Source organism: Pyrus communis, chromosome 8, assembly GCF_963583255.1.
Source record: "Pyrus communis chromosome 8, drPyrComm1.1, whole genome shotgun sequence".
Lineage (NCBI taxonomy): Eukaryota > Viridiplantae > Streptophyta > Magnoliopsida > Rosales > Rosaceae > Pyrus > Pyrus communis.
Window position 1 is genome coordinate 926,354 of NC_084810.1, and position 14,692 is coordinate 941,045.

General features: G+C 38.0%; 1 protein-coding gene across 1 annotated transcript; it reads left to right on the forward strand.

Annotated features, from left to right (window-relative positions):
* The first annotated feature begins 11,951 nt into the window (after positions 1-11,951).
* Positions 11,952-14,492, forward strand: LOC137743901 (putative indole-3-acetic acid-amido synthetase GH3.9). Its single transcript, XM_068483830.1, has 4 exons — positions 11,952-12,255; positions 12,342-12,443; positions 12,727-13,550; positions 13,786-14,492. Exons 1-4 carry the CDS (start codon positions 11,966-11,968, stop codon positions 14,358-14,360), a joined length of 1,791 nt encoding a protein of 596 aa, XP_068339931.1. The 5' UTR covers positions 11,952-11,965; the 3' UTR covers positions 14,361-14,492.
* Positions 14,493-14,692: the final 200 nt, after the last annotated feature.

Below are 14,692 nucleotides of genomic sequence, written 5' to 3' on the forward strand. Positions count from 1 at the left end.
AATCCCATCAACCCTAACCTTTACATCTAGAAGTTCACCATTGCAATCCAACAATTCATCAGCCTCATCTCCACCTATATCCCAACCTATTCCTGCTTCTATATTTATTCCCACATCTCCCACTTTATCATCTAATCCACCACTCCCACAACCACTTACTCAACCCATTCTTGCAACCAACACATATCCTATGTAAACCAGATCCAAATTTGACATTTCCAAGCCTAAAGCTTATACAGCCACTAAACATCCTATCCCTGATCATATCTCTCAAGATTATATCCCTTTTACCTATCTTCAAGCTTATAAATATCCTTAATTGAGACAAGCTATGCAGGAGGAATTTAATGCACTTCTCAATACTGGCACTTGGTTTCTAGTTACCTCTAACCCTTCTCAAAATTTGGTGGGCTGCAAATGGGTTTTTAGAATCAAACGAAAACGTGATGGCTTTATAGACAGGTTCAAAGCTCGTTTAGTTGCAAAATGATTCCATCAGCAACAAGGCTTGGACTATACAAAAACATTCAGTCATGTAGCCAAACCTGTTACAATTCAATTGCTTCTTACTCTAGCATCAAAGTTCAATTGGTTTCTCAATCAACTTGATGTGAGTAATGGCTTTCTCCATGGCAATCTTTCTGAGTCAGTGTTTATGATTCAACCTTCAGGATTTGAGGATTCTTCCAAAGCTAATCATGTGTGCAAATTGCACAAATCTTTGTATGGCCTAAAACAGGCTCCTCGAGCTTGGTATGAAAAATTGAACAAAGCTTTATCCTCACTTGGTTTTCTTGGATCTCAAAATGATCACTCCCTCTTTGTCAAAAAGACTCATGATCTTGTATTCATCTTGGTGTATGTTGATGATATCCTTGTCACTAGTCCTAATTCCTAAGCTTGCAATGATATAATTTCTCAGCTCAGTGCTCTCTTTCCAATTAAAGACTTGGATCCATTACATTTTTTTTCTTGGAATTGAAGTTAAAAGGTCCTCATTTGGAATTTTTATCTCTCAAACCAAATATATCTTGGATTTACTCAAGAAAGCACACATGGATGATGCTAAGCCCTGTGTTACTCCCCTAAGTACTTCCTCACTGGATCATACTTTTCCACCGTTGTCCAATCCTGCAGAATACAGATCTTTGGTGGGTGGACTGCAATATTTAAATTGGTCCAGACCTGACTTATCTTTTGCACTCAATTTGGTATGTCAATTCATGCAGCATCTTAGAGAATCACATCTTCGAGCAGTTAAGCGAATACTTAGGTATCTCAAAGGCACCATTGTTCTTGGTCTCTAGTTTCCCAAGTGTTCCAAACCACTTAGTATCAATGCATTTTCAGATGCAGATTGGGCAGGTTATCATGTAAATAGAAGATCAACTAGTGGGTTTTGTGTTTTTTTCTAGGAGATTCCATTATAAGTTGTAGTGCCAAGAAACAACCTACAATGTCACGCTATTCCACTGAGGCTGAGTACAGATCCTTTGCAAATACAACTGCAGAAAAAACATAGATCTGCAAATTATTGGTTGATGCTAGATTGGTTTTTCCTTGTTCTCCTAAACTATGGTGTGACAATATTTCTGCTATATCTTTAGCCAAAAATCCAATCTTTCATGCAAGGACTAAACATGTGGAAATCGATTATTACTATATTAGGGAAAAAGTGTTGTCTAATGAGATATCAGTTATGTTTGTACCATACTTGACCAATCCTGAAACTACCAAGCACAGTCAACGTCATACCTTCAATGACCTACTGAGGGGTTCATGTTAAGGCATCTTTGCTGAAGCACAAGAGTTTCCCTCAAACTAAGAGGCCAATCACAGCACGACACATGTCAACATCAGAATAAAGCTCATAGAGTCCCACATCGACCACGGACATAAGCTGGAGACTCTTCTCAACTATAAAAGAAGACCATTCTCTTACAGTTAATTCATAATGTCATCATTGTACTTAAACTAGTCATTAGAACTCACTAATGATTATTATGCTTGAACCTATGTATTTGTGTAAACCTTTCACTATTAATGAGAACTTCTCTACTTCATAGACGTAGCCAAACTTAGGGTGAACCACGTACATCTTATGTTTGCTTCCCTATCTCTATCTCTTTACACATCATCATCACTAGGTGATCGAAACAATCGAGCGAAGGTCACAAACTTGACACTTTACGTTGTTCCAAAGTCTTCACTAATTTATGCATCAACATTTGGCGCCGTCTGTGGGAATAGACACTTATTCCTACTATTTTCAGCTTTGTCAAGCTGGTTTCCATCGTTCATACATTCTCATTTGACCATGCATCCCTCTCCAACATAGGGAGTGAAGGAAGCCATATCACCCAAAACGACATTCCTCTTATGCCTAGTATGAAGTAGGGAAGGAAGAAACTAAAGAAGTTTACTCTACAAGCTAAAGTAAAAAAGCTGAAGGCTCAACAGAACAAAATATCAATAAAGAATAAGATCCTCCATGAGCAGTATGAGAAGCTCTTTGAGATGCTCCATAAGGCAAGGCATACTCAGTCACACGAGCCTATTGCCACTATAGACGTCAACCATCACCTGGGTACCCCCCAACACTGAGGGTCAGCGATCTTCAACATGGATATTCCTAATGAGGAGCAAGCTACTCATTAATGTGTTAATCAATGTGAGACTTCTCTCAACCCAACTGCTTTGACCCGAAGCAAAAGAAATGGAGGAAGACACCTCCTTGCATAAAGAATAGAAGGATCAAGAGCAGTTTACCGTGACTATAGAGACTTCTTGAAACAACGTCGAGAAAATCCAAGTTACATTGCTCAAGGATCAAAGACCCAAAAGTCATTGAAGGGCTCGGTCATCTACCACAACGTAGGCCAACGCCCAATCCAAGAAAGAAACAACATGCCTTGGAGGGATAGAAAGGTGTAGGAGACTCGGGGGACTACCAACAGGCATGCACTAAAAGCTAGTACGGTGAATCTAGGGAAAAGTCATATGCTTTTGACCAAACTCTCATACTTTCAAGGGATGAGGGAAACTTGCGAATGAGAGTTCTAATGGTGCCTGACTCCACTTAGAACCCTCTTGTCTTACAACTCATTGAGGAAGTAAACAAGTTGAAGGTCGAACGTCAAGCCGAGATACCTGACTAGAATTAACCAAAGCCTGGCCTTTTTAAAATGAGGATCCTTGGCACCCCTCTACAAAGAAAAACGAAACAAAAACTTAGCTTGCAATCTTATACTGGAATGGAAGATCCGATTGAGCATATCCACCTCTTTGAATCCACCATGGCATACCGAAGACATAATGATGAGGAACAATGTCTTATTTTTCCCTCCACTCTCTCTAGTGGAACTCTTAATTAGTTTTGTCGTCTTCAACCTGATACAGTGGGTTTCTTCGTTAAGCTACGGAGGCTCTTCATGGCTCAACACATCTTCCAAGCTGATCACTTACACTCCGCTGATGAGCTATACAACATTCGTCAGAAATCAAACGAGTCATTACGTGAATATGTCGATCACTTCAGCTATGAGTACTCTCGTTGCGCTGAGGTAGATGACAAAACAGCACTCAAGGCCTTTATCGTAGGCATGCGTGAATGCTTCTTCAAGAACATGATCAATGCTAACACTTGGAAAACTGACTTTGAGATGATGATACAAGCTTACAATCATGCCTTTACCGAGACAAGGACATACAAAGGGAACACTCTTATGGTTAACTTCTATCAACAAGTGTGGAGTGGAAGTCAAGTTCTACCAAGTGAGGAGGTTTTGGCCATTCAAACACCCATTGCACCCTCGCCTGCCTAACTTAGCTACTCGCTAAGTCACCAAACATATTCGTCTCTTGGTAAGAGGAAAGATTTTACTCTTAGCAAGCTCATTACGAGAAGGATAAATGTTCGTATCAAGACAACCAGGAGTGAACGTACCTTCAACTATTATGATCATGGGGTCAAGCCTCACTCTTTCAAAATGGGAGGACTAGGTGCTGAACGAAATGCTATTATAAGAAGGCATACACATTACAAATGTTTTGACCCTCAATCGTTTGAGATCTTTTGTAAACACCCTTGATCAAGATTGTGCAAAGCAAAATCAATTTTATGGTTCCTCTAAACCTTCAACTACTACAATGTGTGGCTTGCCGTGCACACTTTTCTTCAAGAGTGTGGAAGCAAAATCTATTTATGTGCTTCAAAAAAGCTTCAACCGAAAGCTTTAACAAAAATTCAAAAAGCCTTCCACACTCTTCTTCAAGAGTATGGAAGCAAAATCTATTTATGTGCTTCAAAAAAACTTCAACCGAAAGCTTTAACAAAAAATTCAAAAGCCTTCCACACTCTTCTTCAAGAGTGTGGAAGCAAAATCTATTTATGTGCTTTAAAAAAGCTTCAACCGAAAGCTTTAACTAAAAATTCAAAAACCCTTCCACACTCTTCTTCAAGAGTGTGGAAGCAAAATCTATTTATGTGCTTCAAAAAAGCTTCAACCGAAAGCTTTAACAAAAATTCAAAAAGCCTTCCACACTCTTCTTCAAGAGTGTGGAAGCAAAATTTATTTATGTGCTTCAAAAAAGCTTCAACAAAAAATTCAAAAGCCTTCCACATTCTTCTTCAAGAGTGTGGAAGCAAAATCTATTTATGTGGTTCAAAAAAGCTTTAACCGAAGGCTTCAAAAAAAAAAATAATAATAATTCAAAAAGCCTTCCACACTCCTTCTCAAGAGTGTGGAAGCAAAATCTATTTATGTGCTTCACAAAAAGCTTCAACTAAAGGCTTCAACAAAAAAATTCAGAAAACCTTCCACACTTTTGCTTAAGAGTGTGGAAGCAAAATCAACATACAAGCTTCAACCAAAAAACCTCACCTACAATGCTTCGCCTATAAAGCTTCAACATATAAGCTTCACCTACAAAGCTTCAACATACAAACTTTACCTACAAAGCTTCAACTTACAAGCTTCACCTACAAAGCTCCAACCTAAAAGCTTCACCTACAAAGCTTCAACCTAAAAGCTTCACCTACAAAGCTTCAACCTAAAAGCTTCACCTATAAAGTTTCAACCAAAAAGCCCCACCTACAAAGTTCAACCACTCAATCTATGTGTCCAAAGGAAAAAGCTTCAACCATTCAAGAGTATCAAGACACCTCCTTCAGCAACTCTCATTGCCCAGAGACTTGGGGGACTCCCACTATATGCTACTACACTCCGGTACTTTGAAGTTTCGTGACTACTCAGTGATTTGGATTTTTCAAGTCCTCAACCGAGAATCTTTCCTCACTCGGGAACTTAGGGGAGCATTGTTTGTACCATACTTGATCAATCCTGAAACTATCAAGCATGGTCAATTTCATGCCTTCAAGGATCCACTGAGGGTTGAGGCACCCCTGCTGAAGTACAAGAGTTTCCCTCAAACTAGGAGGCCAGTCACAACACAACACATGTCAACATCAGAATAAAGCTCATAAAGTCCCACATCAACTGGGGACAAAAGCTGGAGGCTCTCCTCAACTATAAAAGAAGACCATTCTCCTACAGTTAAATCATAATGTCATCAGTATACTTAAACTAGTCATTAGAACTCACTAATGATGATTATGTTTGAACCTATGTATTTGTGTAAACCTCTTATTATTAATGAGAACTCCTCTACTCCGTGGACGTAGCCAAACTTAGGGTGAACCACGTACATCTTGTGTTTGCTTCCCTATCTCTATCTCTTTACACATCATTAGCACTAGGTGACTGGAGCAACTGAGCGAATGTCACAAAGTTGACACTTTACGTTGTTCCAAAGTCTTCACCTATTTTGTGCATCAACAAGTTCAATTTGTTTGTTCACATGACCAACTTGCTGATATCTGCACCAGATCCTTACCTAAGGCCAGATTTCTACTTCTCAGAGACAAACTATCACTTCATCTACCTCAGTTCAGTTTGAGGGGGAATATTAGAGATAATACTGTAAAGGATAAAACTTAGAGCTGATATATTTGTTTTATCTGTTTTGGATATTTTTGGTTAGTTAGGTGAGCTGTCATTTCTATTAGTTAGATGATGTGTTAGGTACAAGGCTTTATATGGTTTGTATATATACCAACAATGTAATCTTATTCAAAAAGAAATGAAATCACAATTATTCAATATAAAGATTATATATGTAATAAATAAAAATATGAGACATTTAGTTATCAAATTGTGTTAAAACAAATAATTGGAATTGGTAAAAATATCATTAATTTTCTTTCTATTTGCTACAAATATCTTGTGGTTGTCAAATTGAGCACATAATTTTAATGTTCTCTTATAGTCTTATTATTCGTAATGTTTTGAAATCGTATCATTTTTGCCTTTAGATTGTTGACCGTACAGTCTTTAAAATTAATGACCTTACAAGTGTGAGACACGTTTATGAGAGCTAGCACACAGTTTGGCCCAAAAAGTGCAAGTGTGTGGCGCATACGATATCACAAAAAATGGATCTCACATATGGCATGTCATCGATTTACTAAATGGATTAGACATTCAATCAACTCAAGGTACAAATTGATACAATTTTAAAATCTCATAGTGCAATGTGGAAAAACTACATCTTGTCTCATTTCGAAAATCACCTCAAACCTAGGTAAAATGTAGTTAGCTCTATTTTTCACTATAGTTAGTTGTGAAGTAGGCCTGGCAAATAGATTGTGTTCATATCGTTTTCATGTCATACCGGTTATCTTAACGGGTCATGTTGTGTCAAACCTGTTATTTTAACCAGATCTTAACAAGTGAACCTCATAATAACCCAATTTGACAACGGGTCGTGTCGTTTCATGTTGGATTAATGGGACATGAAATAAATTCTCGTGCCTAATGTTTAGATCTTGCAAACAATACCTTATTGAGTGACCTGATCACAACTCTACTCATTAACAAGCTCTTAAAGGTGACCCAATAACAACCCAACTCGTTAACAGGTTGACCTGAAACATGTTATTTTCTTGTCGTTTTTTATCGAGTTAACACGTCGTATAAAATATAGTTCATAAAAGCGATATTGGAGAGAACTTGTAAAATCGAATACAATATAAAATGAGATTGCTTTCTAATCAAAGGGCACAGTGAACAAATGAAATAACTTTAGATAACTCTACCATGGTTTCAAACAGATCTATGTAATTAAAGTGAGCCAAAGTTACATGACAACATCCACATGACCACACAAAAGGAATGGATTCTATTGACCAAAACTTAGCCCCCAACAAGCTAAAGTTGAAAGTTGAAACAGAAACTGTTGCATGTCTGTCATATTATATATACCACAATGCTCTTCTGATATTGGAAAAGTGAGAGTTCAAATGAGTCACACCGCCTACAAGGCCACAACATATTTGAATAGGATGATGTTATTCACACACTAATTTTTTTTTCTCACACACCCTTCTTAATTTTTGGTCATTGAATGAAATGAATTGAATAAGATCAAAGAATATAAATTAAGAAGGGGCGTGTGGATAGTTAACTCTTTGAATAAATAGACCCATAGATTATATGCCTGATGCAGAAACAGTACTGCATTGTCGCCGCATCCGCACTTTCAAAAGTATAAAGCGTCACAAACTCACAAACGTGTAAAGTGCTGGTGTTTTGCCCCCTCTCATTACATTTGGCACATCCTTTCTTTTTCTTTTTTCCATCACTATCCAAAAGGTTGCACCAATTATGCTGCCAAAGCTAGAGAATAATTCTCATCCACAAACTCACAAACCCTTTGAAAAAAGATGTTTTTTTTAGGGTCCGTTTGTTCTACTGTAAATTGTAATAGAACTTTCACATCTAAATGTTTTGATCATGATGCAGGGCTGGCTTTGCTGGGGTTTCATGAGAAAGTGGATGCTTTGTTGGACCGAGTATATATGTTTAGAACCTGCTGATGGGACCATGTAATACCCTATCGATCGGCATATATTGTGCTTCTGTACAAAGATTATATACCAGTTCAACATTTCTGTTCTTTTTTTGAATTATGAATGATTTAATCAAGAATCCATCCCCATGTCACCTCACTCTTCTCAATTGTATAAGTCAGGAAGTTCCCATGTTATGTAGTTATATGATAGACATAGAATTCTTATCAAATTCATCAATTATATTCAGCTAATTACTTTTTAAAAGAAAGATTCTGGGGCAGTAAACCCAAATCAGAATTCAATCTTTTAAATCGGAAAACCCTAAAACCCTAAAGAAAAAAAAGAAAACCCCCATTAAGAATAAAAGATATCTGGTCGATATGTTACCTCGGTCTTATCAATTGCATAGTTCAGAAAGTTCCCGTGCTATTGAGTTAGGATGGAATTTAAGAATGATTCTCATATCAAATTCATCAATTTATTTGAGCTAATTACTTTTAAACGAATTAGTTGTGGGACTGTAAACCTAAACCCTAATACAATCTTTAAAATATGAAAACAGTGAAACCCTAGTGATAAAACCCCTAATAAAGATATCTGGTCAGATCAGGGGACTCACATGTTTATCAAAATGTGTCCTCCGATCATAACCGTATATATAGTCACATGCTCTTGATCTGTTTGGCCTAGCTAGGTGACGAATTTGTTAACTGATCAGTGATCACAAAAACGATACTGCACACTGGCATGATTGTGTTCGTAGACAAAGGATATCCGAAGTGGATATGGATGGATGGATAAATATCATGAAACCATTGTATCGGACTAATAATTTTTTAGTTTGGTGAGTGCTGAGTATCATACGGAGAAAACTTCCAACCCAAAAGCAGATATATTGGAGGCCACCATCGTTTTAGTGGAGGTCCAGTACTCCCCACCTGGTCATGGAAATTTTGATCAAAATCTAGGTCCAGTATAGTTTACTTTCTTCTACACCATCAACAACTTAGCCAGCTACGGAAAAAAGATTTCGATGTCAATATAGCCATGTCTTGCGAGAATTGTGATGCAGAGAAAAACAAAGGGTAACTATTGTGTGTCTGTAAAGATACTTGCTGTGACGCAAGGATCTTGTAGCTTAGTTTGTTAAAAGCCTTCACCTTACACCTAAAGTTCCGAGTTTGAATTTTCCCTGTTGCAAAATTGCTCATCATCCATTTTCTATAAGGACGTGTCATTATTTTATCTGCTGGGCAGTCGTCTTAAGCATCTTGATCTACTCAATGAATGGTTGAGATTGTTCGTTTGTTTTGTCACATGAAAAGAAAAGGCCTATCGATCAAATCTCATCATAAAAGAGAAGCCGCACGCAATTCCTTGTAATCCAATTCAATGTTCTATATGTGATACTTAGGAATAACTTTAACTTAATGGGGGGTTTTGAATGAACTGACCTCTTGATGCCTGCTACAACTTCCAACTAGCCTTTGTTGTTTTCTAGTGGCCTTTCTAGTGCAGCTGCAGCTTGTCAACGGATGGAAGAAATTTGTAGTGTGATGCCGACATATGTTTTAATATGGGTGAGCGACAAGGATGATAAAATAACTTATAACTATATGAGTGCATAGGGTAACAACAGTGGTGTGCTGATTGTCACACCTGGAAAATTATTCGACCAATTGTTGCTGATAATACAATGCCGTACGTTTTTTTATTTGTGTTTTACACGCACATTCTGTTCTGAGAGATAATTAAAGGAGAACAGATACTGAAAGAAAGAAGTTGATTTTGAGCTTTCTTCATACTTTAATTGGCGCAAGAAAGGAGCAAAAAGCTCTCTCTATATATAGCATGTGGACAATCCATGATGTAGAACCAGATACTTGTGATCTGAGTGTGGTAAAATCAATGAGCATTTGAAAACGTACGTCACGTTGTCCTGTTATTAAAGCGACAAGCATACACATGATTATATATACACTTTTAATCACCATCAATTATTATGGAGGAGTTTAATGGAAAATGGACTGAAATCATCGATATACAAATCTTGATTGCTGATAAAATGGTCGAATACATAAATCTCAATTATTGAAATGATCACTTTTTAATATTTAATCGATATGTTGTAATATTTTATAAATTGCTCTCAAACAATAAGTGATCATTTCAACAATTGAAATTGCCCTCTCTCTTAAGTTTCGTCGGAATTGGATCATCTCTTGAGCTTGGGCTCAAGAGCCTCCTGACCAACACACAAGGATCGTTGGATTTTGATTAAACGGCTACAATTATTATAACTTTTAGAGGATCTCGTGTTTGTAGCCGTTGGATCAAAATCCAACGGCCCTTGTGTGTTGGTGATCCAACGGCCCTTGTATGTTGGTCAAGAAGCTCCTGAGCCCAAGCTTAGGAGAGGATCCAATTCCCGTTTCGTCATCCAAAAAATGTAGATGATCCAAATCATGCATCATGTTATGGTTAGGGGTGGGCATAAAAACCGCAAAACCGCATCGAACCGTAAGAAAAAAAACCGAAAAAAACCGTGTTGACCGGAAAAGTCAACTTTGAGTGAAAAACCGAACCGAACCGTTCAAACCGGTTCCGGTTCCGATTTTGAATGACCAAGAACCGGCCGAACCGAACCGAACTGTTTTATTAATAATAAATAAATAAATTATATATACACACACATGTCATGGTATAATAGGTTGAAAAATAGGTTGAAAATTTGTGTACAGGAGCTGCTGCTTCTTGCTTGCTCTCTGAAGTCTGAAAACTTGCAATTTGTTTCATCATTTTTTTGTTTGTTGACTGATTGACCAGTGCATATGTATTTTAGTTGTCTCTTTTTGTTGACTTGGTGCCACTACCAAAGACATTTGCATTAAAAAAGATGTGTTGTATGCAACTTTATGTAATCAGTTTTAGAAGATGTATTTGAATGCATAATGATTTGGTGTTCAAATAATTTATTATTAGGAACCGTAAACCGGCAAGAACCGAATCGGAACCGGTGTAGACCGAACCGTAATGTTCTAGTCATAAATTTAAGTGGAACCGCACCGAATCGAACCGTTAATATATTTCGATTCTGGTTCCAATTTAGGGGTGGAACCGCACCGAACCGCACCATGCCCACCCCTAGTTATGGTGCAATTGGAAAGAAAAAATATTCCAACTTTTGATTCTTTTACATGTTAGGGACAATAAGTTTTGATATCAGTGGTAGAACATCATCCTCGTCTTGATGTGACATAATTGTGATTAACAAGTACAAGACCCATTAATTTATCTAGCATACTTGTGTTTGAAAACTTGTCGACCAATAGTATATCACAAGAAATATAACATAAGAAAATTGGTTAGATGAAGATTTTACAAATCTCAGTTACTGAAATAAACAAAATCTAATAATGATAATATATCAATCAAATATTAACGACATTATCAATTAAACATTAACGACATATTAATAAAATTCTCAAAAGTAATCATTTAAGCAACAACTGAAATGTATATTTTCCTCATTTCGACTAGCTTCCCTGATATAATTAAATATGGACACTAATAAACGAATGTGGATTACGCTAATTGACCAAAGTTGTGTCCACTCCGAGGAGCACTAATCATGTTCTTCAATTAAGAATCTTTAGACTTGAAGATCATGCAAGTAGTATAAAACGAAACTATGAAATTGTTTAATGTAAATTTCATGCGTCCAAGCAGAATTGCTACTAGTTAATGGTAATTGGTGTAGCCGTGTAGGGGCCAGAATAATCTGAAAGATGCTCAATGAAACTTTTAGTAAACAAGTTTGGTGCGCATAGCACATTGTTATAGTTTTGCACACATGATATGTAGGGGCCAGATTGTTATAGTTTCTACAAATCAATGTAGGGGCCACATTATGGATGCCGTCAGCACCAACTGTTCCCAATTAGGTTGCAGAGATGTTGAAATGCAAAAAAGAACTAAACGGCAAACTCATTATATATAGACCTATAGGGTTCTAAAACTATTGAGCAACAAGAAGAGCTGTAAACTAAAAGCATGGATGGGAAGAAACTGGAGTACACAGGTGAGGAGGCATTGAAGGAGATTGAGAGGCTCACAGCCAAGGCTGGTAGGGTTCAGTTGAACATTTTGAAGGAGATCTTATCACGAAATTCGAAAACCGAATATTTGAGTAAGTATATGAAGGGATCAAAAGATGTATCAGCTTTTAAGCAATGTGTCCCAGTCATTACTTACAAGGCCATTCAGCCTTACATCCAAAGGATTTCTAATGGCGAAGACTCTTCTCTCCTTACTGGCCACCCCATAACTGAAATGCTGTGCAGGTAGCTCTGCCTTTTCCTTTGTTTACAAGCTTTTCTATTTCTTTTTTATCAATTTTTTTGACACATTTGGCTTATTGCATTTGCAGTTCAGGAACTTCAGGAAGAGAGCCTAAGATGATGCCATCGATCGCTGAAGATCTGGATCGTAGAACATTTCTATATAATCTCATTATGCCGATTATGAACCAGTTAAATATTACAACTACTCTCTCCATTAATTTACTAACTTAACTTTGTAACTATAGTATAGGGAACTGTTACCGGCACCTAAAAAATGGTCCCCATGAACTTGTCTAAAGGAAATATATCTCTTGTGTTTTTATAAAGGAAAACGTGCATAATGAATTTTTTGGGGTCCCAGTAACAGTTTGCATAACCATCAGTAGGATGTGTATGTATCTATCTTGATATGCAAAAGTGTGTGTGTATATATACACAGTTATGCCCATGTGTTTGATATTCTAACTGCAGGTATGTCCCTGGACTGGATGAGGGCAAGGCTATGTTCCTCTACTTTGTGAAGGCAGAAATGTCAACACCGTGCGGCTTACCAGCTCGAACGGTGCTTACCAGCTACTACAAGAGCAGCCACTTCAAGTGCCGTAGCCCTGACCCTTTTAACAATTGCACAAGTCCTGACCAGACCATTTTTTGCAATGACAGCAACCAAAGCATGTATTGCCAACTCCTCTCCGGCCTAGTCCACCGCCACCAAGTCCTGAGGCTTGGCGCCGTCTTTGCATCGGCCTTTCTACGAGCCATTTCATTCCTAGAACGAAATTGGATCAACTTTTGCAATGACATACGTACCGGCCAATTAGACCCTTTAATCACAGATCCCGAATGCCGGTCATCAATGGCTCCCTTAATTTCTGTCCCTAACCCTAGTCTAGCCGATGAGATCAATGAAATTTGTAGCCTTCCATCATGGAAGGGAATTGTATGCCATCTTTGGCCTAAAGCGAAGTACATTGAGGCTGTGGTCACGGGGTCCATGGCACAATATATCCCAGCTCTAGAGTACTATAGTGACGGAAAACTTCCCTTGGTTTGCACCATGTATGCTTCCTCAGAGTGCTACTTTGGTGTCAACTTGAAGCCCTTGTCCGACCCTGCTGACGTGTCGTTTACCCTTTTGCCGAATATGGGGTATTTCGAATTCATACCGTTGGGAGAGAATGGGACTCGACTCATGAACATAGATGAAGATGAGGAGGTGCGTAGTGATAAACTTGTTGATTTGGTGCAAGTGAGGCTTGGCTGCTATTATGAACTGGTGGTCACCACCTTTGCTGGTAAACTTATATTAATTTTGTTTTAGCACTAGTTAACTTATTTCCTTTTATCCTAAAGTGCTTGTTTAGGAGTGCCTTTAGAGTGGGCAAAAGATGCTTATGGTAGAAAAAGTTATAAGTGTTTTTGAGTTACAAAACCAATTTCCGTTTCTTACAAAAGCACTCCTAAACATACCCTAAGATTGTTCTGCACACAGCTAATTAACTGTTTTGAGTTTGATGAATGATTAATCAGGGTTGAATCGTTATCGAATCGGCGATGTGCTCCAAGTGACTGGATTTCACAATAAAGCACCGCAATTTCGGTTCATCTGTAGGAGGAATGTTGTTCTCAGCATTGACACTGATAAAACTAATGAGGAGGACTTGCACAAGAGCGTTTCTGTAGCAAAAAAGTTGTTAGAACCCTTCAATGCTCTTCTTGTGGAGTACACTAGCTACGCGGATACATCATGTCTACCCGGCCACTACGTACTGTATTGGGAAATTATATATCATGGATCAATGGTGGACTCAACAGCCCCACTTGATGATAAGGTGATGCAAGAATGCTGCATTGCTGTGGAAGAGGAACTTGACTACATCTATCGCCGGTGCCGCACATATGACAAGTCCATAGGGCCGCTTGAGATTCGGGTGGTGGAGCCTGGGACGTTTGACGCGTTGATGGACTATTTCATCAGCCAAGGGGGTTCGATCAATCAATATAAAACGCCGAGGTGCATCAAGTCGAATAAGGCGCTTAAGCTGCTTGATTCTAATGTCAGGGCATGTTTCTTTAGTCCAAGAGATCCTAAGTGGATCCCTTAGATCCAACGTGTGTTAATGATCATAGTCAAGATTAGCACTCTTTTTGTTAGCCTTTATTTTCCTGCTACTGAACTAACAAAGGTTCTGCAACTATAAGCTGTTGGTGCAATAAGTTTAAATATGCATTTTGCAGACAATATATAATATGCACCTTAATTAATTTGATCATTGTATTCATGATTTACTTCGTTAGTTACTAGCTTCCATGAAACAGATCAATATAGTAGACCAAAATCAATGACCTGATATCAGTTCGTGCCAATGACACATGCATAAGAGCGGCCTCGAGCCAAAAAGGCTTCCCGATTTGTGAGGATCAGGAGGATCGTCTA

What these genes read in the sequence shown, in the direction of transcription:
- LOC137743901 (XM_068483830.1), top strand. Translation starts at nt 11,966, where the DNA reads ATGGATGGGAAGAAACTGGAGTACACAGGTGAGGAGGCATTGAAGGAG. An exon ending in ATAACTGAAATGCTGTGCAG is followed by an intron (nt 12,256 to 12,341) that starts GTAGCTCTGCCT and finishes TTGCATTTGCAG; the next exon opens with TTCAGGAACTTCAGGAAGAG. An exon ending in GGTGGTCACCACCTTTGCTG is followed by an intron (nt 13,551 to 13,785) that starts GTAAACTTATAT and finishes ATGATTAATCAG; the next exon opens with GGTTGAATCGTTATCGAATC.